This window comes from Alternaria conjuncta (assembly GCF_024043145.1).
Source record: "Alternaria conjuncta strain BMP 0040 chromosome Unknown scaffold_7, whole genome shotgun sequence".
NCBI lineage: Eukaryota > Fungi > Ascomycota > Dothideomycetes > Pleosporales > Pleosporaceae > Alternaria > Alternaria conjuncta.
Genome location: NW_026250096.1, coordinates 341,808 through 365,055, shown reverse-complemented (window position 1 = coordinate 365,055; position 23,248 = coordinate 341,808). Strand labels below are relative to the sequence as shown.

General features: G+C 51.5%; 9 protein-coding genes across 9 annotated transcripts; 3 read left to right on the top strand and 6 right to left on the bottom strand.

The window, feature by feature from the left end:
• Positions 1 to 681: 681 nt before the first annotated feature.
• On the bottom strand, positions 682 to 1,428 carry J4E85_005203 (uncharacterized protein; the record flags this gene model as incomplete). The annotated part of the gene is made up of 1 exon (XM_051469453.1): positions 682 to 1,428. One exon carries the CDS (start codon positions 1,426 to 1,428, stop codon positions 682 to 684), a length of 747 nt encoding a protein of 248 aa, XP_051326284.1.
• Positions 1,429 to 2,483: 1,055 nt separating this feature from the next.
• On the bottom strand, positions 2,484 to 5,020 carry J4E85_005202 (uncharacterized protein; the record flags this gene model as incomplete). The annotated part of the gene is made up of 2 exons (XM_051469452.1): positions 2,484 to 4,900; positions 4,945 to 5,020. 2 exons carry the CDS (start codon positions 5,018 to 5,020, stop codon positions 2,484 to 2,486), a joined length of 2,493 nt encoding a protein of 830 aa, XP_051326283.1.
• A 6,376-nt stretch (positions 5,021 to 11,396) lies between these two features.
• Positions 11,397 to 12,680, top strand: J4E85_005201 (uncharacterized protein; the record flags this gene model as incomplete). The annotated part of the gene is made up of 5 exons (XM_051469451.1): positions 11,397 to 11,515; positions 11,572 to 11,725; positions 11,778 to 11,863; positions 11,931 to 12,367; positions 12,451 to 12,680. 5 exons carry the CDS (start codon positions 11,397 to 11,399, stop codon positions 12,678 to 12,680), a joined length of 1,026 nt encoding a protein of 341 aa, XP_051326282.1.
• A 595-nt stretch (positions 12,681 to 13,275) lies between these two features.
• J4E85_005200 (uncharacterized protein) lies at positions 13,276 to 13,842 on the bottom strand (the record flags this gene model as incomplete). The annotated part of the gene is made up of 2 exons (XM_051469450.1): positions 13,276 to 13,665; positions 13,729 to 13,842. 2 exons carry the CDS (start codon positions 13,840 to 13,842, stop codon positions 13,276 to 13,278), a joined length of 504 nt encoding a protein of 167 aa, XP_051326281.1.
• A 239-nt stretch (positions 13,843 to 14,081) lies between these two features.
• J4E85_005199 (uncharacterized protein) lies at positions 14,082 to 15,576 on the top strand (the record flags this gene model as incomplete). Its single annotated transcript, XM_051469449.1, has 3 exons — positions 14,082 to 14,322; positions 14,373 to 14,597; positions 14,648 to 15,576. The coding sequence occupies 3 exons, from the start codon at positions 14,082 to 14,084 to the stop codon at positions 15,574 to 15,576; spliced, it is 1,395 nt and encodes a 464-aa protein (XP_051326280.1).
• Positions 15,577 to 16,068: 492 nt separating this feature from the next.
• On the top strand, positions 16,069 to 17,145 carry J4E85_005198 (uncharacterized protein; the record flags this gene model as incomplete). The annotated part of the gene is made up of 2 exons (XM_051469448.1): positions 16,069 to 16,623; positions 16,708 to 17,145. 2 exons carry the CDS (start codon positions 16,069 to 16,071, stop codon positions 17,143 to 17,145), a joined length of 993 nt encoding a protein of 330 aa, XP_051326279.1.
• A 153-nt stretch (positions 17,146 to 17,298) lies between these two features.
• Positions 17,299 to 18,735, bottom strand: J4E85_005197 (uncharacterized protein; the record flags this gene model as incomplete). The annotated part of the gene is made up of 3 exons (XM_051469447.1): positions 17,299 to 17,452; positions 17,508 to 18,297; positions 18,354 to 18,735. The coding sequence occupies 3 exons, from the start codon at positions 18,733 to 18,735 to the stop codon at positions 17,299 to 17,301; spliced, it is 1,326 nt and encodes a 441-aa protein (XP_051326278.1).
• A 671-nt stretch (positions 18,736 to 19,406) lies between these two features.
• On the bottom strand, positions 19,407 to 20,101 carry J4E85_005196 (uncharacterized protein; the record flags this gene model as incomplete). The annotated part of the gene is made up of 2 exons (XM_051469446.1): positions 19,407 to 19,969; positions 20,053 to 20,101. The coding sequence occupies 2 exons, from the start codon at positions 20,099 to 20,101 to the stop codon at positions 19,407 to 19,409; spliced, it is 612 nt and encodes a 203-aa protein (XP_051326277.1).
• Positions 20,102 to 20,616: 515 nt separating this feature from the next.
• On the bottom strand, positions 20,617 to 23,203 carry J4E85_005195 (DNA replication licensing factor MCM7; the record flags this gene model as incomplete). Its single annotated transcript, XM_051469445.1, has 4 exons — positions 20,617 to 20,706; positions 20,763 to 22,680; positions 22,727 to 23,105; positions 23,155 to 23,203. 4 exons carry the CDS (start codon positions 23,201 to 23,203, stop codon positions 20,617 to 20,619), a joined length of 2,436 nt encoding a protein of 811 aa, XP_051326276.1.
• Between the last annotated feature and the right edge of the window lie 45 nt (positions 23,204 to 23,248).

Below are 23,248 nucleotides of genomic sequence, written 5' to 3'. Positions count from 1 at the left end.
CGCCCACCCTATCACCACAAGGGCGCGTTCCAGATGTCCACACACCTGCAGTACCAGTAAAACCTGCATGCAACGCACCCACATGGCAAGTAGGATACCTTGCGTGCGTGCGTGCGCGCGCGCGCGCGTGCATCGTCCTTTGGTCGCCTCTCTCGAGTAGATTGAAGAGGTAATCTCCGTACTCGCTTAGCCAATCAAACAGCGCCGGCGCATTCCCGCCCGCTGTATATTGGTATCCGCTAGTAAAATGTGGTAAAATGTAATGGTGAAGCCCCAACGCCGAAGACATGTTTTCCGCCGTGACAGGGTCGTGAGAGGGAAGTGACGTGGCCATAACGTCGCTCCCTATTGATGTGGGGTAGTAAACATAGGAAAAGTGGGAGAGGTGTTCATGGTGTGATGGTTTGGTATGTCGCGGTCGTGATTGATGTTGGATGATGATGGTTGAAGATAATGGTTGCGATTCGGATCGCCTGGACCCGAGATATTAGTTGAAGTGGCCGGGTTGGATGGTTGTAAGTCGTGTATAATGTAAAATAGTAGACGTTTGGCGAATGGGAATTCAAAGCGTTACGGTATGCACCAGGGCAGAGCTTGGAAGAGTATCGTGGTGTAGCACTAGACGGGTGTCCATGCTGAGGCCGGTTCAGAAGCGGTAGTTTGCGCAACGATGGCGTATCTCTACTCGACCTTCCTCCTCTTGCCGCGGGGTGCGGGGTCAATTTGCGGAAACTGTGGAGCTTTCGCGTCGACTGGTGTGCGACTATATGTCACTGTCCGTGTAACGACTTCGCGCACGCTAACGCGCCTTGACCGGCCAGTCTTCTTATCCGCATCCCAGGTTTTGGGCGAGGCGACGGCAGAAAATGGTGATTGGATGGACTTTGCGCTTGCTGGTGACCGTACTGCAGCGGGCGAATAGGGTGATTGGGGGATGTAAAGGCGGGGTGTCCGCGCTGAATGGGGCCGCGTGAAGGGTGATGGTGGTGGGATAGTAACGGTCTGGAGCTTGGTTGGTGGTGCAGACATTGGTGGCTCGTCCTTGGTGGTGTCGCACCTGCTGCAGCTGCTGGATCTTGAAGTTGCTGGCGAGTCCTTGTCCTTGTCTACTGGGGCTGATGTCGATGTGAAGGACGCGCTGGAGGCCGATGATGTTACTGAGGTGGGGCGACTGTCACCGAAGACGAACTTGGAGCTGGTACCAGTGGACATTGGGCTTGAGAGAACAGGTGACAAGTTCTTGAGGAATTCCAGGTAGGCTGTTGGTGGCGTGATGGGTGTCTTGAGATCCGAATCCTCGCGCTTGATGTTGGCAAAGATGGGAGTGGTTGCTGAGGTTATCATGGGCGACCTGAGTTCCGAGGGGTAGGTGGCAGACATGGGCGTCTTGAGCGTAGACAGCGTCGGCTTGGAGTCGGTGGCAGCCATGGTGTTGAATATACCGTGGTGGTGAACGAATGACTTGGATCCTGGTCGGTATTACTGCAAGCTGTGCTATGCCTTCTTCCACAGCAAAGTGGAGGGGTGAGAGAGCGAGGCAGGCAGACAGGTACCGTTTGGCGCCTGGGGACGAGAGTGTTTATTGTATGTACTATGACACTAGCTTGGCGCGGATGCGCTGTTGTTGTTGGCCGCTGTATGGGTCGTGTCCGGTTATTTTGGGCGCGAAGCGTCCCAGCGTTCTCTAAGCGCCGAGGACTAGGATATGCAGCCCCGTGCACTGGCGAACACCTCCACAGGGATTCGATTCGCTGCCCAACGCTGAAACAAGATGTGTGATTTGTTCAGCCCCTGCAGGTCTCGAGACTCTGACCGGCCTGAAAGCGCGCCTGATTCGCCGCGTAGCTTTCGCGTGTGTGATGTGCGGTGTCGATGTGCGGGAGGCAAGCTCGTAATCTGAAGCTGAACGTGGCGACCTGGTAGTTTGCCCGGTAAGAGATTCTGAGACGAGCTGATGAGACGTTGGCGTCAGATCAAGGCAAAGTAGCAAGCAAAGGAATGTGCCTCATGAACGATGTTGCTGGAAATAGATTGAAGCTGTGTGCAAGCTGTGCGTCTCATCTCGTGGGAGCATTAGACGATTTTATGTCTTGCTTGCAGCCGCTGTCTATGTCTATGTTGCTTCGGAGGGCGCGCGCGCTTCCGTCTCATGCCATCTGCCACCTTTCTTACGTACCAGACACCTGACTCTGGTTCGCCGTTGAAACATCACTACCAGCGCTTACACATGGGCCTTCCCGTGAATTGCGTATGCCTATCACGTTGCCTACATCAACGTCTCAACTGCTCCATGGCCGTGTGCTCGGCGACCCGCCCGTCTAATCTCTGTTACACTGTACATAGCTACCTGGCCAATGACCGTCTCCTGCTGTATACCATCTGAAGCCACGCGCGAACGCTGCGGCCGTGTGGCCTCGAAGAATACTCAGCTATGCCGCGTACCAACAAGGGTAGTAAGTTGGTCCTTGGGTGGCCTGGGTGGCTCAACCTACGAGGGCCTGCAGCTGGCTGTTCTGGTGTATCTCATCCTCTCTAATAGGGCTTACTGCATCGCCGACCGTGATGGCGGGGTTCTGCCTCAGAGGAGATGGCACATTGTCCCAGGGTACATGACAAGTATGCTCTCCAAAGTATACGCGACCATCAAAACGTCGTGTTTTGGAGAGCGTTACAAAGGGTTCCTGGTTTCTTTCGGCGGTTTGCTGGTCAATGCAGACCATTTGGCATCTGCGACACGCTCCTAGCATCTCAAAGTACTGATGGCCAATCTGGAGGTAGCGCCAGTCGTCTTCCGCATACGGGTCTTCCAGCCCAGGCGGGTACGCTGGGTTCTCCGCAACCACGATGTTGGCTCTGAACACCTCTGCTTGCGCCGCTTTACCGCCCTCTGCCTTGATCAATTCATTAAGGCGGTTGAGGCTCGATCGTGATATAGTAAGGATGGGACTCTCATTTGCTAGTAAGATTGGCTTCGAAACGCACGCGCCGGGCGTAATGGGAACCGTTTCTGGGAAAGCGCCGGGTACTCGCATAGCGCCCGCCTTCTGGTACTTTTGCAGATGCGCTTTGGAGTGTCTTGAGGTGGCGCTCCCGTTGCTAGCAGCAGGGAAGCGTGCAAGGTGACAGGCCACCCCAAGAGCCCGCGTAAAGAATGCCGATACGTCGCTCGACCTATAGGTCTTTGCTTGGATAGAATCTCCGCAGACCTTGGCTCTTGCGTCTTTGTATACACCTCCGTCGATGAACATTCGTGGATCCGCGGAGAGAGGCACAGTGATCTCATGCATATCTGTTGTATTCTGCAGAGCGCCTACTAAGCTCACCCGTAGAAATCCCTTCTCGAGGTCGATACTGGGACGTATGAGAGCCATCTTTGGGTAGCGCTTTTGACTCAGTGCGGCTCCGGTGCCCTGATGAACCAAACACCACTCGCGATCCCACGCAAGACCCTCTGGGCGCACCTCCCATGCACTACCGGGCGGTACGCTGAACCCCGCACAACTCTTGATAGGGTAGACAGATAGGCTCTCCACGTGCAAGCGACTTTGAGTTGGTGGCTCTACAGCAGCAGACATCATTGGAGACGTGTCCACCGGCTGGCGTTCCTGAACGAAGAATTCGCGCACGAAGCCAACAAACTTGTCCACATCCGATAGGGTACTCATCGCTCCAAAGCTGACGCGTATCATGCCGGTCGGCTTCGCACGCAGGATATCATTATCGTTACCGCACCGCTGCCCGGCAGAAAAATTCTCTCGCATCTCCCAGGGTGCCAATCCTAGCGATGAGGCAACACCACCGGGATTGCAAAGTCCGCCGGTCCTGAGTTGGATGTTCTTGATTGCAGCCAACTTCTCCGCCTCTGCATTGCTCACCCAGCCTCCGCATTGGTTGCGAAGATTGAACGCAACAACTGGGCCCTGGGTAAGCGAATCTCCGTAGTTGGAGGCTGGGTCTTTGTACACGTGGCAGACGTCTTCGCCATTCCCGTGCCGTAGCGACGAAAGTCTCTCGTACAGCTGCCGGGCGAGATAGGTGGTGTGGCTCGAAATCCTATCCGACGAGGTGTAGAGCTCCTTGTGGACGGCCATGGCGCTATCAAGCGCTATGATACTATGTATCGGAAGAGTGCCGTCTTCCAACCTTTCATGTAATGCGTCCGCCTTCTTGGCGTGCCATTGCTCTTTCAAGCACACGACCATTTCGACTGTGCCGCCACCGAAGTAGCGTCGCTTGTCGAAAACCGATGCTGATGCTTGCCTGACTATCAGGGCGCCCAGGTCGGGAAAGCCAAATATCTTGTACAGGCTCAATACCGTAAAGTCGGGGGCCTCGTCAGGATTCCCGAGGTCAAGAGGCGACGTTGAGACAAGTGCCGCAGCATCCAACAGGGTGTAGACAGGCTTTCTTTTGCCCGTACGCATGCGGTGTGACCAGTCCAACGGCAGGCGACGCCCGTTCATGTTGGACTGCGCTGGATATGCAAACAGCTGTGGCGACCCAACTCCAGTGTCTTGGGCGTCAATCCAGTCATTGACCTCGCCATCCGAAGCGAAACATCGATGCTCCTTCGCTGCCTCGCGTACCCCTATCAGACTCGTATGCGCGTCCCTGTGATAGCCGTACCAGAATCCTTCGTCGTGATCCCGGAATGCATCCATGACCAGCTTGATCCCAGCAGTGGCGTTGGCGACAAAGACGACGTCAAACTCTTGGGGGTCCGCGTTGAACATTTGTAAGAAGCGCAGTCGCACATCTTCGATGCGACGCGTCGTCAGTTGGGAGGCATTGGAGGCGGAATGGGGGTTGCCGTAGAGGTTCGCGATCATGTCGGCCGAGAAGCGCTCGATCAGCGATTTGGAGTAGAGCGTGGTGCCGGCATGGTCCAGGTACGTCGTGTCTGATAAGTAAGCATAGGCCCACGAGGATACTCTACCAACTTACCCTGCAGCATGGGGTACTCCTCTGCGCGCAGCTCTTCGATGGCATTGTTGTAGCTTGCATGTGCTGCCTCGCCCATGGTGCTTGGTGTGTTGCGTGGCATCGGACACGCGGGACTCGTCAGCCGTATCCGCCTGGAGCGAAGAGAGAAGTAGGAGAGTTTGCGAAGAAACCCATCTGGTCGCAAGCAGGCGTTGTGTTTGCGAAAGTGGGGGACACGCGATGGCGAACGGTCGGGTCGTGACCTTGGACCCTGCAAGACTGGAGAGACGCGGCCGGCCCCGGTCGCTCGGAGAACGCCATCACACGAGCCATCGACTTTCACGTCCACGTCCCATCGCAAAGCTTAGTCATCTCTTTAAGGTCTATCTTCTTTTTCCTTTCGCTCTACGCACAGCTCTGCTGCAGCCCCCGATCGTTAACATGGGAAGCCATACGACTTGCGCGCCCTCAGGAATGCGACACACAGGATCATCGGACGCCAGGCAATGCATCGGCTATGAGTTCGTATGCGATCATCTTCATGCCAGCACCACGACTATTGCGTGCCAGATCCAAGTCTGATCATCTTCTGCTATCTCCTCGGCAGATCTCGCATCACGAGGTCACGCTCTTCAGCATCCGAGCAGAATGCATTTGTGACTTGGAGCAGCGGTCTATCTGGCTCCCTCACGCTATTAACATGATGCACACCGCGACCTCGCCTTGAATTCCCGTGACTCACTGTGGGCGCACATCGACGAGTAAGTCCTAACCAACCATAAAGTGGAGAATTACCAACGATCCTACTGTGCCAATTGTGCAGATCATGGCGTCATCTAAATCAAGGAAGTTCAGGTGGTGGTCATTGGGAGCTGCTTGTGACAATACCTAGGTACACGCCTCGCCGCAGCAAGAACTCCTCAACCACCTTGGCGCAAGGCATACTTGCTTAACCCAAACTTTCCGGTCTGTACAATGGACATCTTCACCGTGTAGGGACTGCGGCTGAAGGTTTATACGACCTACAGCACTATTTTCAATATTGTGTAGCGACCAAGGCCATAGCTGATTGGCCAATCCGATTTCGGCCCCCAGGTACACTTCACGTGTTTCCTCGCATTTCTCGCATCGTCCATGGGCAGCCAATGGGACTGTTGTGGCGTTGTACACTTCATTCTCGTGGCGTGCCGTAATAAGGCCCATTGGCGAAGTTCCTGGAACAACGACATGTCGCCAAGCATGATATTGCACAACCGCAGCAGTGGAGATGAAGAGCTGACATCTGCGATCACGGAAGGCTGCCAGGCAGGCTGTCAGGTAGGCTATGTTTACTGCTCTTTTGGCGACATGGTGGTATAAAGTCTGGGGTTGCTGAAGGCTGAGAGGGCTATTCTGTTGTTTCACCAGCGGACCTCAACAGCCATCTCACTCATCATCATCATTTCTTGTTTCCATAAAGAGTCGGTTTTTTATTAGCAATCATGCTCGTTCATTCGCTAGTGCTGTTGAGCGCTTTGTCGTACTCCGTATTCGCTGGCAAAGCGGGACCTCTCAAGGAAGCGCCTGGCGTTTCTCCTCGTCAGCTTCAAGAGTGCAACTCACCTGGATGGATTCCAGTATGCCCTGGTGAGTACCCTTTCCAATTGAGCCATACCCCAGACTAACACTATCAGGCGATCTCCCTTGCATCCCACCCACGGGTACATGCTGCACAGGCGACTACTATCACCTACCTGGCGAGACCTGTCCTGACGGATACTCTGAAGTTCCTCGCATTGACCAAAGCGATCCACCCTCTGCTTCCATTACACCAGCACCATCCGCAACCTCAATCCCAGATCCTGTTGTTGTCGACTACTCGTGGTACACCTACTCTTTGACATACTACTATACCTATTACTACTACTATTACTTCGAGGCTACCTACGAGATCACATCCACGGAAACGACGTACTACACCACCTTCTCGCTGACAGCGTCGGATGTGGGCGCCGCCAACTCTGCGGCCGAATCTATCAGTGCCTCGATTAGCGTTGCTCTAGAGACACAGTCAGAGACGCCTACGGTTGAGGCAACACCACTACCGAGTTCGACTTTGGCCCCTGCATCGACATCCAGAGTTGCCTCGTCGTCATCAAGGGTGACCACATCTTCAGAAGATGCAACTTCCTCGGAAGCCGCTACATCAACTACCACCAGTACATCGCCTAGTACCTCCACTCCAGCACAATTTTCCGGCGCTGCTGCCAGCCTTCGCGTTGGAAGTGCCTCAGGCTTTGGAGAAATGTTCTTATTTGCGATCGGGGCTCTTGGACTAGCTCCCGGCATGTTGATGCTTCTTCTTTGAGCGTGGTACCACGAGGGAGCTGTGGCGTGGAATAATGAGTCTTTGTTATGCGGAAGTTCAGAACACAGCGATTGTCGTTTTGGGATGCGTCATTCTGCCTCGTTGCTTGATGCGATCTTTCTGGCGCGTGTAATGTGGGGAGAGGTCTTCAAGTCAAGTCTGAAGCTTAGACGACTGGTCAATTGATTGATAGTGAACGTTCCCATGATCCTACAAGTCAAAGTCGTTATCCTGTGTAGTGTTTCACATGTCATTTTTCTACCGTGTACCACTCAAATGCCTTGTAGTCATCCAACGCCTGCTGGGTGGGAGGGTGTCAGTAGGCATCTGCTCAAATTCTATCGTTGTCTCCGTTGTCCTCGTGATACCATCGTCCTTGATGTTTGAATCTTCGCTCGTTTTATTCATTCCTCTTCCGCATGAGGTTTTCCGTTCTATCACCGGCCTACGCCTCTCCATCGAGAGGAGCGAAATTTGACCGCTAGACTCAATCAGATTGCGATCACTTCGGCCATTAACGGTGGATCCACTGCTAACTGTACGCCGATAGCCGCTACCATACGCTTCCGGCTGACTAAAGTCAAGAGATGTGTTGCGGAGAAGTGGCCGTAAGGCGGGAACCGAGGCGGATATGATAGCGACGTTTACTTCGATCTGTGACAGAAGAAGGATCTGAATCACGGTCAGCAACTCGACGAGCAAGGCTACATTGGAAGTTACTCACAAATATCGAATCGTACGATATATCTCTGGTGACATTGTACAGCCATAGTGCATAAACCCTTACTATTGACGCAACGACGGCGATGCCTCCAACCCCGAAGACGCCGAAGAGCGCAAATCGCCGCTTCGAATCCAGCTGTAGTTTCCAAAAGGGTTTAAAGGGTAGTAGAAAGATTGTGATATCAGTAAGGATATTGATGCCTCCAAGTAACAAGTAGGTAGCTCGCAAATTGTTGCATCCCTTTGGGAACGTAGGTGACCATGCTTGTGATGGCTTGGGTCTACACTCGAAAGCCTGCAGGAGTTAGTGTCATCTTTAGTTGGAGCAGAGTAACGAGGAGCTCACACTGACGAAGAGAACCACGATTGTGTAGATCGTGACAAATGCAGCTACAGACCAGACTTTGTACCGGAACTGTAGCCGCTCAAAGATACGATGGTACAAAGCCAATATACTAGCCTTGACAAAGAACAGTGCCACAGGATATACCAATTGGTAGAAATAGAAATGCTTGAGTGTGGGAACCCGCATAGAGGGCACATCCAAGTGCTTCAAATGTTGTCTGTCGTAGTCAGCGACGCACATACGCTTGCAGCCATGGAACCATACCCAGTGCCCCAGCTGATATGAAACCCATTCATAATCGCCATCCCAATCGTGACCAGGAGGGCAGCAACCATAAAGTAGTCGTCGAGTCCAACATTGCGGATGCGAAAGATGCGACAGTAAAGCCTGCGCAGATGTTAGCAAACGGTGTCTTACTACTACCCAAGGATGTCGCCAATGCTGCATGTACTCGCCTCAGAGCTACGGCAATTGTTGATAGCAGGACTAGAACTCCAGTCGTAATCAGGAACATCGGCTGCCTAGATTCATGATCTGCACCAAGATTCGGCCCGATCATACCTAGGCAACGGCCTACATACAGTAGGGCAGGAATGGCCGTTGTAATGCAAGGCAGATGGCATGTACCTGAGTATATTCGAGAGCTAGAATGTGCTCCGTCGGACGCATAGACGGAATTCTTCACTATACATATGTATGTCAAAGTCCGATGCAAGCATCACTAAATGGCTTGTGGCCGACCAGAAACGGTGATGCTCCAGTGCTGTTGCGTCAGGGCGGCCATCCACCAAAACTGATGATTTAGCCACCGGGGAAACAGTGAGAAGAACTCGATTCATGTCCGTGTGTCGGAGTTCAGGCGCGCAACGCTGAAAGAAGAGAGAGCGGCGTCCTTGCATCCTTCGCGTGGTCGGAAGATCACGCTGCGTGATGTCCGTCCTGACACGATTCAAGAAACAGTACCGAGAAACCCTGGCAACACGCTGCGGCTGCGCAATCTCATCATCCCTGTAAGCGCATCTACAGCAGTTACAGGCATAAGTATTATATAGTAGAGCGATTAGAGGTCCCCTAAAGCAGCTAATATACTATAAAATAGTTTAATACTTAGTATAGCTACTCTTAGTATTAATAACTACTTAATACTTCTTTTCTATACTATTTACTAAAAAGAAGAGGTATTTAGAAGTTATTTTATTTTAAGCCTCTTTTATAATATTATAAAGCTAATTATATAATTACTACTTTCTATTTAGAAGATCTAAGTACTAAATTTTAATCTAATTCTTTATCTTATTCTATATATTTTTAATAAAGTTAAGATCTAGAGAGAATACTAGCTAAAATATTATAAATACTTCTCTTAATAAAATTTTATAAAAAGTATTTTTTAAAGTATACGCTAGAGTATTATTTTATATAAATACTAAGCTAAAATATATTTTTATCTACTTTTTAACTAGAAAAATAATTCTCTTATAATAAGACTTTATTTTAATTATCTTTTATTTCTTTTTTTAGAATAAATAAGAACTTTTCTTACTTCTATTAAAACTACTTTAGAATATTTACCTCTTTTTTTACTAAATTCTTTCTACTAAATAAGTACTTTTAAGCGCCTTTTTAGATAAATAAGTAACTTAAGTTCTTTTATAGTAACTTTTAGTTACTTAAGTTTTATTACTTTAGAGAATTATATTCTACTATTTAAGTATTTAATTTTTATACTACTTAGCTTAAAGCTACCTTTTAGTATAATTTATTTTTAAAAGTAGTAGTTTAGAAAAAGTAATTTTTTTAGTATACTTAGTATTATAAAAAGTATAGTAAATATAATATTTTTTTATATACTAATTAAAGAAGTAAAGAAATAAAGCTAAGTAGCTTATTTAGTAAGTCTTTTTAAAAAATTAGATAAATTAAATAAGTTCTTCTACTTATTAAGAGTTAAGTAGTAAGAGTTTACTAGATCTTTTCTTTAGAGTAATAAGTCTAGATTTAATATATCTTACTTACTTATATAATAGGCCTAGGTAGGTAGTAGTTTAAAATTATATATAGCTAGTATTAAGAAGTATTTATACTATAAGTCTCTTATCTCTAGTTAGTTACTTTTTATACTTTAAGGTACTAGGCTTATTTATAATTATACTAGTAAGAAGAGAGAAGCTTTATAATCTATATAAAATATAGAAAATAAGAGCTTTTTAGATTAGATAAAAAATTATCTAAAGTAGCGCTAGATACAAGCTTGGCGGCTCTACTGTACAAAACTTATGCCTGTAACTATTGTACGCCCGACACTCCGTAACGATCTACCACACACAACCTCTGTGACTACGGAGGTGGCAAGCCAGGTTCGAATGAGCCTCCGGATGTCTTCCGGTCTTTGCGGGCCACTCGCCCCGTACGCCGGGGTTCTTCAGACGGGCAAGGCCAGTAACAGGACTCCAGCGCAGGCTACAAGTACCCGTAGGTGGCGTACATCGCATGGAATTGTCCTGCTGTATGTAAACCCAGGTAGCTAGCCAAGGCAAATATGTCAGCAACAATATACATGTACCCCAGCAACGGGCTACGAGATTACGCCTGATAAAGCCAAGGCTGCGCATTGTAAGATCAAAGTTAGCAGAACGGTTTAGATATTGCGCCTGCGTGTCTTCCAGGTAAAGAGTACACCGATGTTATGGGTTCCTAGGTTCAGTCTCGCCTGCATCAGGTATGGATCATCGGCAGTTGTCCCTGCTATACTCAACAATGTCTCCCATGCAACCGCGGGAGAAAGGTCCAAAAAGACTTTAGGCGATCTAATTGCGCACTTCCAGATCGGCTGTCGGCAGCCAGATCGCGGAGCCTTTGTATAAGATAGATGGGTGTTGTTAATCGTCAACCTCCGTCAGCTATTCAGGTGCCTACTTCGCTGTAGGTGTACGAGAGAGCTCTTCGGTACCAAGACACTGCAGGATCTGCAGAACGTTTCTGTTCTCGAAGGCATCGCACGTGTGACAGTTCCTCCCGTCATTTACGTTTCAGCATTGGATCTTCGGCTCGATCGTCATGCGTCTTCTTGAACTCCTCCTTGTCGGGTTAAGCTTGGCACAATGGTCTGCAGCTGTAGCGTTACCTGCAACTACTGATTTGGGTTCATGCAAAAATCCACCCAAGAGGGTGGAATGGTAAGATCATCAAAAGCTGTACAATACCCAATGTATGACTGACGCTTCATGTATAGGAGGCAATTGTCGGAACCACAGAAGAAATCCTACATCGATGCCGTTCTGTGTTTGTCACATACAAAGGCCAAATCCGGCATTGAAGGAGCCGTGAACCGATTCGATGATCATCAAGCTGTTCACATGCTCCAAAAGCCTCAGATCCATTGGGTTGTACGTTGAGCCCTATTGGCCCAGGTTCGATCTTGCGCGCTGATACTTTCAGGGTCACTTCCTTCTATGGCACCGTTACTTCACGGCAACCTACGAAAAGGCACTGAGGGATGAATGCGGATATACTGGAGGCCAACCGTAAGTTGCTAGCCAGTCCAAACATACCCTCATGACATAAAAGGCTTTCAATCTAACCAATACGCAGATACTGGGATTGGTCTCTAGATGCCGAACCGCATAACGAATCATCCACCCGTCCGTTTGATTCAGAAATTTTCAACCCTGACACAGGTTTTGGTGGCAACGGCTCGCCCGTCGCAGCTACTCCTGCCCAAAATCCCTTGAACATTACAGGCAACACTGGTGGAGGATGTGTAATGAACGGGCCATTCGCGCCTCCCCACTTCACAGTGAACGTGCCCACTCCACACTGCTTGAAACGAGACTTTGTTCCGTGGATCGTCAATCGAATGGCAGATAAACGACTGGTCGACGAAGTCCTGGCACAACCGGATTATACGAATATTGCAAGGACAGTCGAGAAGCAGCGAAGCTTTGATCCTCCAAACATCCATGCCAGTGGCCACTTTGGTATCGGTGGCATTCTGGGTACCATGGGAAACGCGGCGGAGAGCCCTGGTGGTGAGTGCCTGGTTCTCATTCTTTCTGACAACACCCATCTGCCACATAGACATATCACTAAGGAACATGCTGACACATGGCAGACCCACTCTTCTACCTCCATCATGGCAACATTGACCGCATCTTTTGGGAATGGCAACAGGAAGATCTCGAGACGCGTCTCAATCAAGTCGGTGGGCCCATTACGCCTTTTGATTACAGCGGCAAGAACGTTACATTGGACTTTACCATCAACATTGGCTTGTTAGCAGGGAATGCCACGCTCAAGGACCTGTTGAATACAGAAGGAGGGACGCTCTGCTACACGTATTAGATAGGCTCAATCCAGTTCTTCCGCACAGGTTGCTCCGCTTTCCAGTAGTGTTGAACTGGTGCACTCGCCTTGCAAGACGCTTCAATCCCTGTCATGCATGCATCTGGGTCTGGAGGAAGGGCTTCCCGGTCCAGTCACGTCGCAGGACCAGCTGGGCATGGCAGCATCGATGATTCAGATGGGCTTTGCATTTCCTTGGGCGACATATCTGACTGAACACACATTCGATGATCCAGAATTGGCTATGATCGAATCGAAGGACAACCGACGAAGCAACAAGTTCGCATGTCCGTACGCTGTCCTCGGTGCGGGCACCCACTGACAGTAGGCAGACTAGCTCAGTAGTGTTTCCGACTTGTAAACTGGCATGTTGTCTTCTGCTGAGCATCCGTCGCTGTGCTTTCGTCTTGTGTGTAGGGAGATGTTGTTTTCGCCCGACGGCTTGGGTCACTACCGGCTCCAGAGGCGTGGCATGGCAGTTTCAGTCCCCCTACTCTATACCACCGCACAGGGCTTTGAACTCTGCAAGCGAACCAGTTGCCTGCCATCCAAATTCAAGCATCTCTGAAACGTGGCCTGACTCCTCAAAGCTGTCTCACAGCGTATCCTTCTCGCGAGCCTCCTTTTCGGCAACCTTCTTCGCCCTCTCCGTCCTCTCTTCCCTCAACGTGGTAAACACCCAGAACCACGCCGAAACCTCCATGAAGCCCCATGTGAATATGAAGCTGTTGTTCAGACTAGCGCCAGCGTGCATTCTGAAGTCCATGCCCCTTGGTGCGAACATGCCACCTTCTTTGAAGACATAGCAGTATGAGGTGAGGCCGAAGAGGAAGAGGAGACGCATGGGTGCTTGGAGACCCCAGAAGTGGTCGAAAACGTCTTCGTGTAGGGAGAGGGCCGTCAGGTCGGAGAAGCCGATGAAGGCAAAGAGGATGGCTACGAAGGCTGTTGCGGCCGAGGGCTTGTTGAAGTCGCGGGGTGTTGGCTGGGGTGTGTTAGTGACTTCAGACACAACTTGAGTAAGCAGCAGAAGTATTGCAGTACGTACAAGCTGCATTGACTCTCCTAGCAGGAGAATGACGCTTTGGTTCGATATCAGGGCGGGATTCCGCAGCAGGACGACTGCAAGTGTAAGGTGAAACAATGCGATACTGCGTATCATGGTGTTTGCTGATATTATCGCCATACTTGTGGACTATGGGCTGCGAGGGAGAAAATGGCAGATGCAAGGTTGAGGTGTTCGTGGCTGTAATGTTTCTGAGGTTCGCGTCGCGTTGTGTTTCGGACCAAACTCCTAAAATCCGTCCGCGCCCTCCTGCCAAGACCGATCTACCTGGATGATAACAGCTCAACCTGGCACCATGTTTCTTTTCACCTGCATCTCCTATTTTGAAAATGAAAATGGAGAAGGCGGGCGACCTCCCTACCAGCGAAAAGCTTGCGCCAATCCAGCGCCGGTCCTTGAGACGGCGCCTGTGCAAGTTTGATGACGTTATCTTCCTCGTAGTCCTCTTCCTTATCGCGTCGACCATATGGCTCACAGAGATCCGAACGTTGTTTCCAGGCCACAAGCACACATGTGGAAAGCCATTGACAGTTGAAGAGAGAGCGGTCAAGATACTGCAAGAGAACCCACTCATTGGTCAGCCGTACGGACGTGAAATGCAGGTCCACATGCTGACTACCCAAGAGATGGCCATAACGATCTCATGATCTTCATCCGGAGCAAATACAACAACCGTATTTACAATGAATCCGGCAGCGATTTCGCAGACAAGTTCGAGAATGGCGGACTAGCGCAGCATGTCGATACTCCTCGCCTCGAAAAGGGACGTCAAGGTGGTGCCTTCTGGAGTGCCTTCTGGCTCTGTCCATTGGGCGACGAGACGAACTTTGCTGACGAAAGATATCATAATAGTAAGACAATCTAACTCGACAGAGCATTGGATCAATACTAATGTATGCAGTCGTGAAAGCAACTCTCGGCCAGCTAGATCTGTTCAACCGCCTAGGGCAACAGTACCCAAAATACTTCACTCCATCCCGGAACAGCACGGAAGCCATCAAGACATTTAAAAACGGTGGTTTCATTGCTCCAGCAGCTATCGAAGGGTTGCACCAAATCGGCAACTCGGTCTCTACTCTGCGACTTTACTACCAGCTTGGAGTCAGATATGCGACTCTGACATGGAACTGCCACAACAAGTATGCCGATGCAGCAATCGAGACGGGATCCGACTGGAGCGCGCGTATTGCAAAACCGTACTGGAAAGGTCTCAGTCCCGCAGGTCGCGACCTCGTCAAGGAAATGAACCGCCTAGGAATGTTGGTAGATCTAGCGCACGTGAGTCAAGACACCATGCGCGACGTACTCGTCGGCCGAGGTGACGGAAAATGGAACGGCAGTATCGCGCCACCAATCTTCAGCCACAGCTCCGCATACACAATCTGCCCGCATCCGCGAAACGTTCCCGACGATATACTTCAGCTCGTCAAGCAGCGCAATTCTGTCGTCATGGTCAACTTTAATCCAGACTTTGTATCCTGCAAGGCTTCGAAAACACCAAATTCCTTCCCAGATTTCGTCCCAGAGAACAACACCCTAGCGCACGTCGTACGTCATATCAGACACATTGGAGAGTTGATTGGGTATGATCACGTTGGTATTGGCACGGATTATGATGGTATTGAGAGCACTCCTGAGGGGCTGGAGGACGTATCTAAGTTCCCTGACCTTATCGCCGAATTGCTGAGGCAGGGCATAAGCGATGAGGACGCTGCAAAGATCGCAGGACGGAACCTTCTTCGTGTCTGGGAGGAGGCTGACAAGGTGTCGAAAGAACTGCAAAAGACGATACTGCCCCTGGAGGATGAGCTGCATGAACATTGGGCTTAATATGTACACGTCTGCCTTCACTACTGCGAAGGAGGTTGGACCTGGAGCTCCTGACCGCCGACCTTGAAACTGAACTGTTCTAAGTACACAAGATAGTATATACCTAGGTACGTCGGGGGTTATGCATCCGATTTTGGTCACAGTAAGATGTGACACGAAAAAGACCCGTAAAAGCATTGTTAGTACGATGCTGCCAACACGTGTTTGCGCGATGAGGCGGGTGGTGAGTGACTGAGCTCCACCCCAGATCACACCACTTCTCAGCAGCCCAGGCCTTGGCAACGTAACACAACATGCGACTTCCAAGACACATGGATGAGTAGAGTATATATATCCTCAAGCGATGGAATCTCCACAGCCTCTCATCATCAGTCCTGCAACTCACTCAGATTCCGCGCCTCTCACCACCTAACTTCTTCTACCACACAAACACCTCGACAGTGCAACTACCTACTCACACAACCACAAGAGCCAACATAACAAAACGACGCGATGGCATCCCCCAAACTAAAAACCACAATCGCCATCCTCGGCTGCGGCGACGTCGGTTCCACCCTAGCCTACACCCTCATCCTGCAACCCATCTGCTCAGAAGTAATCCTCGTAGACCCCAAAACCACGCTCCTGGAAGCCCAAGTCCGGGATCTAAACGACGCCACCTACCGCGGCGGCACCTCTGTCCGCGTGCGCGCCGGAACGCACGCCGACGCCGGCCGAGCAGACATCGTCGTCATAACCGCCGGCGCAAAGCAGAAGCCAGGAGAATCACGCTTATCTCTCTTATCCCGTAACCTGCACATTCTAGAGAGCATATTCAGTGCCATGGCGCCGATCAGTCCGCACACGATCTTACTGCTTGTGGCGAATCCAGTGGATATCCTGACGTATTTTGCGAGGCGGCTGTCGGGTTTGCCCGAGAGTCAGGTGTTGGGGACGGGGACGAGTTTGGATTCTGCGAGGTTGAGGGGCGTGCTGAGTGAGAGGGCGGGGGTGGCGCCGAGTAGTATTGATGCTTATGTGTTGGGGGAGCATGGGGACAGTCAGTTTGTGAGTATAGTTTCCCTGGTTCCTTTGCGGGGAGAGGAGAGGGTGACGAGACAGGAGAGATAGGTATGCTGATACAAGATACAGATTGCGTGGTCCAGCGCTACTATTGGCACAACACCACTTTCTCTTGCTCTTCCGCCAGACACGATGACCCAGGAGTTCAAGGACCAAATCTCGGCTCATACTCGTGGAGCAGCTGGCGCGATCATCGCGGCGAAGGGTTGCACAAGCTACGGTATCGGAAATATCGCGGCTGGTATCTGCAAGTATATATTATTCGACACACGATCCGTTCGGCCCTTGTCCTTCTACCAGCCTGAGCTGGGCTGCTGCTTGTCTATGCCGGCAGTAGTTGGTCGAAAGGGTATCATCAAAGCCATGCCAGTTCAGTTTGACGAGGTGGAGAAGGCGCAGTTGGAGGCCTGTGCAAAAGGACTGAGGGGTGTGATTGAGGGAGCTGAGAAGGAGTTGAGCGCTGATCGTGAGCTGGAGAGGGCACTAGCGAGCGACAAGGGAGTCTGAGGCTACATGCTTCCATGGAAAAGGTACTGCTTGATACACGCCGGATGTGTATTCTTTCTTAAGTAGTTACTCAAAAAGTATTTTCACAGATACAATACACTATTGCCCGATGTCTCGTAGTCCACATACAAGCATGTTAGCCTTCATCCCTCTCTACTCCACCGCCAACTTGATCTTCACAATCAATCCGTAGATGCTTCCAACCTCATAAGACGCACGAATCGCCTTCTTCCTGCTGTCCATGTCGATATATGCCGTTCTAGTCCTCTTGACCGGCTCACGTTCGGGAAGGATGGTGATGTTGCGACTAGCGAACTCTAGTTAGCGCATGCATTCACTGACGTGTATAGTGTATGACTTACATGTCCCATCTGTACTCGATAAAGAGTATGCGGATGGCTTCCTCGTCTACGCTAGCAGCGAGATTGGTGACGATCAAACGGTTTGGTAGAATTTTCTTCTCCTCGATCGCGTGATACTTCTCTTCCTCTTCCAGGACGTACTTGATGGTGGCGTCGAGTTTCTCGTTCTCCCTCCTCACCATGTCTTCCCTCTCCTTCTTGGCCTCAGACTCATTCATATCTGGACGTTGTATGCCTTTCGGCTCGAGTATCGCAGTTGTGTCTTGTGGAGAGGCTAGTGTCTTGTCGACAACAGATACGGCCTGGGCGGTTCTGCGAGAGCTGTCGGGGGTCAGGTTGGAGGGTGGTGAGAACATAGCGTTCATCTTCGCGCGGAGAGTCTCGAGATTATCGTCTTCATCATTGGAACAGTTTGTGTCAGGGATTTGCTTCTCTTCACCTGATTCGGCAGGCATGGCTTCCTTGTTGTCCATGGTATCGTCTTCGTCAATGTCGACGCCTAGGCGCTCGGCTAAAGCTGACAATTCGTCTTCCTTGTTCAATCTGAGGTCCGCGCCCATGGCTTTCGAACTGTTGTCGCGTAATACAACAATATCCTTTGACGCGGACAGATCTCGCTTCATATCTGCCAGCATTCGTGATAGATCGTAGTCACCATCGAGCTTCTCCCTAGTACCAATGTCTGAACACTGTTGCAGCGACGAATTGAGCTCCGCGAGCATTATCTTGGGATCCTTGGCATGGTACGACAAGTAGCCGCCGCGCAGCTGAACCTGTGTCTCTTGCATGTCTATTTGCGGGTTAGTCGGGCTGAGTTGAGCGATCAGTTGATGCCTAAATGCTTACCTGATGATCCTTCAACAGAAGCAGCCGCCGTTGGCTCGTCGCTCGCAATGTTCTCGTCACTTTTGTAAGCTTGTTCAAGCCCAGGACGATCGTCACAGGAATCGCTGCCCTGTGATAGCTCAGGCTCGGGGGTGACAGGAAGCTCTGGTGCAGCTTTTGGTGTTGATGGGATGGGTACTGGCCTCGAACGCCTCTGCTGTAGCTCTTGTAGTTCAGCGTTGCGACGCTGACTTGCTTTGACAAGCACGTCCGTAATGCTGGCGAATTGGCGGTTGAGCAGACCGTTTGTTGAGGCCGCAGCAGCTCGATCTCGGTGTTCCATCCTGGTCCTGGGCCCGGTCTGTTTGCGTCCGCGAGCGGAAGCAGCCTGGTGCCGCGACATGATTGGTAATGCTTTCCCCTGACGTAACGTAGATGAAGAATTCATGAAGTTCAGTGGCCGCAACTACCTCTTGCTTGCTCGGCGTAAGTCCTCCCGTGAGCGGTGAGAAGGTGCGACCGTGTGCGTATCTGTCAATCGGTGAAGTGAGTAGCACTAGCCATCGGTCAACATATCCCCAATCAAGCTGAAATGTCGCGGTATGTCGAAACAAGAGGTGCCAGTCGTTGTGAAGGATGTAGATGAGGTTGGCAGGGGAGAAAGAGAGGTCAGGCAGGTGAGAGTTGTTATTGTTGTTAAGTTGTGCCAAACAGGAAAGCGCTACCAAACCGAATATACACCGCTGACGCTTTCTGAGGTGAGTTCAGATTGTAGGATTGAATCGATCGTGGAGACAGGCAGGATTCGTATGTATCAAGGGAATAGCGGTTGATACTAAGCACATAGAGGAACCTGAAAGATATTAAGTTATGAACAAGTGCATCTCACGAAGAGTGTTATGTACCCAATTGTTCCTACACAACTCGTTTCGTATACCACGAACCGATCCCAACTCTTGATAACTACACATGACAGAAGAGAAGAAAAGCTGAGAGCCTACTTGACCCAAATTGAGTTCCTTGAGATGCGAAAGCGCTACCCCAAAGCCCACTCATGAGCAGCGAGTTTGTTTTCTACTGCTTCTTCTTCCCAGCGCCCTTGGCCTCCGCAGCCTTGCGTTCAAACTCCTCGATCTCCTTCTCCTCAGCCCTCTTGGCGTACCACTGCCCGGCCTGCAGTACCAGCACACCCACGAGCACCAGCGCCAGGATTGTATTACTAGCCGCAAAAACCCTCAACGTGTCCTCTCTCGAGATGTAGTCTCCCATATCTTCGTCCGTGATCTCACCCGGCGCCGCCTTGTTCACGTCACCGTAAATACCCGCTGTCACGACCCTGAACCCCTTGACGATGTTGGTCAGGTAGACGGTGATACCGGCCATGTAGAGTACAAGCGATGCGCCATCGAAGAGCATGTTGGCTTGGTTGGGCTTGAAAAGCTTGATGAGGAAGCCGAGGAGGCCGGTGCCGATGGCTAGGTTGAGGATGCGCGACACGATGGGAGGCGAGGCATAGAGGAACTTGATGTGCGATTCAAGGATGTCGAAGTAGGCTGATCGGTCAGCGGGCATGGTCCATAGGACATTGTAGTCGTATGGGAGTTGCGCAAACATGATGCCGAGGAAAAAACATGTTGCTGCGGGTTCGTCAGCAGGTGCAATGGGGGCGCAATCAAGTGTTGTGGATGTGGGCGGAGGCAGCATGGAGGGGTGCACTTACGTCCGACCACCATGAATTGCGCGAAGTTGTTTGCTGCGCCTGGAGCCATTGTGAAGAATTCTGGGGAGCGCGAACTCGTGTGGGGTTTGCGGTTGATCGAGGAATCACAGTGAGAGGAGAGGAGAGCCGGCGCAAGCTTATCTGGCTGGTTTCTGCCGCGTCGCGAGATTCGCAGTTGGAGGTAACCTCTTTAAGAAGGTAAGACCGTGGACGAGACTCGAAGCGAATTGTCACCACATGGGTAATCAGAGGAACTGCGAGTGGTTGTGAGAGAATGCACAGCTCTCCCACTTTTCGGAAGCGACCCCGCGAGGGTTCACCACGCTCCGATGATGCTTGCCTGCAGACAGCTGCCTTGGCATGTGACAGCCACCCACGACCTCACGCGACATTCGGCGGGCGGCCGTGGAAGACGAATTTGTACATCGTTGCTTCATTGGAATTTCTATGCGAAGCTGCTGTAAGCAAAATAGACGCGCGCTAAGCGTCGTTCGGATATCCAACGCCTTGGTACGCCGTAACCAGATACATCTACATCCTCTACCGTCGCTTCCCTCCCATGCTTTAGAAGTCGTTATCGGCATCCATATCCTCATCTTCCAGACCAGCCTCGATGAACACAAGCCTTGTGCCCTCTCCGGTTGTTTGCCAGACCTGTCAGAAAGCGTTAGCATCGTGCATAAATTCAAACGTTGGGCGATGGTACTTACGTCAAGCATGGAGTACTCGTCAATAGCCTGCTCGAACTGATCGGCTGTGAAGCCCTTGGCCAGGACTCTTTCCCTAACTCTGCGAAGATCGAGTTCACCCCTGGTGCCATCACCGACAGCAGCAGCACCGCTCGCCTCCATGGACTTGATGAGGTGGTAGATTTTACTGCTTGGGGTGTGATCAATCCCACGGTTTTCATCGGCGTACAAACTGGCCTTGCTGACTTCGGTAAGGCGGAGAGCCTCGTCAACATCTTCCGAGATGACTTGTTCAGCGAACCGCAGACGTGCCAGAGCCTGCGCAAGACGGAGTACACCAAGCAGCGTACGCGGTGAGGTGTGGGTAAAGGCCTTCTTGTTGCCGTCGTCGCGCTTTTGCTGTTGGCGCATGCGCACATAGGCACCAACCATGTAATCCGAAACCTCCTTTGGCACAGTTGGTCGGTATGATCGCGCGCGAGCAACCCATTGGCGTACTTCGGCCGGGCTGAAGATGATGCCGCCAGGGGCTTCAGGGTGAGCGTTATGCATGTGCACGTGGGTGACGTGACGTGCCAGCTCTTCATCAGAGTCTCGCGCAGGGGTATCGAGGATGAGGAACAGGACGTCGAAACGTGAGAGAAGCGCAGCAGGAAGGTTGATGTTCTCAATCGGCGAGAGACGAGGGTTGTAGCGGCCGTACAATGGGTTGGCGGCTGCGAGGATTGATGTGCGGGCATTCAGAGTGGTTGTAATACCAGCCTTGCTGATAGAGATGGTTTGCTGTTCCATGACTTCGTGGATCGCCGTTCGGTCGCTGTCGTCCATCTTGTCAAACTCGTCAATACAGCACATGCCGTTGTCAGCCAAGACGAGAGCTCCTCCTTCAAGCACCATTTCATCGGTGACTGGGTCGCGCATGACGGCGGCGGTGAGACCAACACCACTGCTACCACGACCAGTAGTGTAGACACCACGAGGTGCTACTTTGGTAATGTACTTGAGCAATTGGGATTTGGCCACACCGGGGTCACCCATCAAGCAGACGTTGATGTCACCACGGATGCGCATGCCGTCGCCGACCTCCTTTGTGACACCACCAATGAGCTGGAGCAGAAGAGCCTTCTTGACATCGACGTGACCGAAAATCTCAGGTGCGATGGATCGCGATAGGTACTCGTACAGCTGGCCAGTCCTCTCAAGCTCGTTCATCCGTCGGAGAGTTGGTTGAGCAAGCACAATGTCGTCGTAGGCCTTCTTGTGTTGCATGACATATTGTGCTTCGAGGTATGTGTCGGTAAGGAGACCAGCCCGGATGGCCTTGAATCCAGTGTAGGGCGTGGGGAGGAAGATACCAGCACAATCGATGACATCTCCGGGGTTGATCTGCCTGACAAGCGCACCGTGGCAGTGGATGGTCAATTGCCTGGGAATATGGCCCACGGGTACTTGGTCCGCCATCTCCTGGATCTTGACTTCTTGGAAAGGCAGGAATTTGGAGGCGCGCGTAGAAAGGAAGAGCTGGCCCTTGGTCTTGTTGCTCTTGCAGTCGTCGGACGGGCACTCGACGAGCGGAGTGAACTGCTTGGTAGTCACGGGCTGGAAAACTTCACTTCCGCAGCGATCGCAAGAGTAGGCGTTGACCTGCACAGCAGGCTTGACGTCCGACACTCTGGTTGCAATACCACGGACTGTGATGAGATGGCCCAGGTGCTCTCCTCGCACGTTGCGGACAGCCAGCGCCTTCATGCTGCGCTGGCTGCTGGAACCAGACGGTATCCTGGGCCTGAAGTTGAGCGTGTATCGTCTCGTCAAGGCAGGAGGAAACATGGTCTCGGGCGCAGCCTGTGCGTTGTCGTCGACTCCCTGCATCTCCTGCTGTCTCTCGTTGCGCTTCGAGCGCTGCGTCATGATCACGTCCAGGACGTCGTCCTTGAAGCTGGTGCTGTTAGTCTCTGTCTGGGCAGGATGTCACGGGGCCGTACTCTAGTTCTCTGGTGGGTGCGGGCAGGCACTTGTCGACTGCGCGCGAGAAGATCTCGATGTAGTGGTGTGCATTGCGCTCGACGGACTCGACCAGCCGGTAGTTGTGCTCGTCGTCTGAGGTCGCCTTCTCGTAGGCCTCGACGTCGTTGAGGTCTATTTGGATCTCGTCGCGCACGCGGTTCGCTACGTCTTGGAGTTGGTCCATGTACTTGAGCTTCGACTTGGCGCGGGACTGGGCTCCGTTGGGCGCAGGGTCGTCCGAGTCGTCCACCATGTCGTACTCCTCGTCGCCATTGCCGCTGATGTTCAGGCCCTGGAGCTGGTCGGCCGCGTCGGTCGAGGCTGATTTGTAGTTTTTGAGGAAGTCAACAAAGGCGGCTGGCGGGTGTTAGCTGGGGGTTTCAGTGTTTTGCGCGTGCACACACACCCTCCTGCTCGTCGTAGTTGACGGGCGCACTCGTGGTAAGGAGCGCCATGGTGTCTGGGGCTGGTGTCGGGGTCGTCGTCGAGGGTTGATGCAG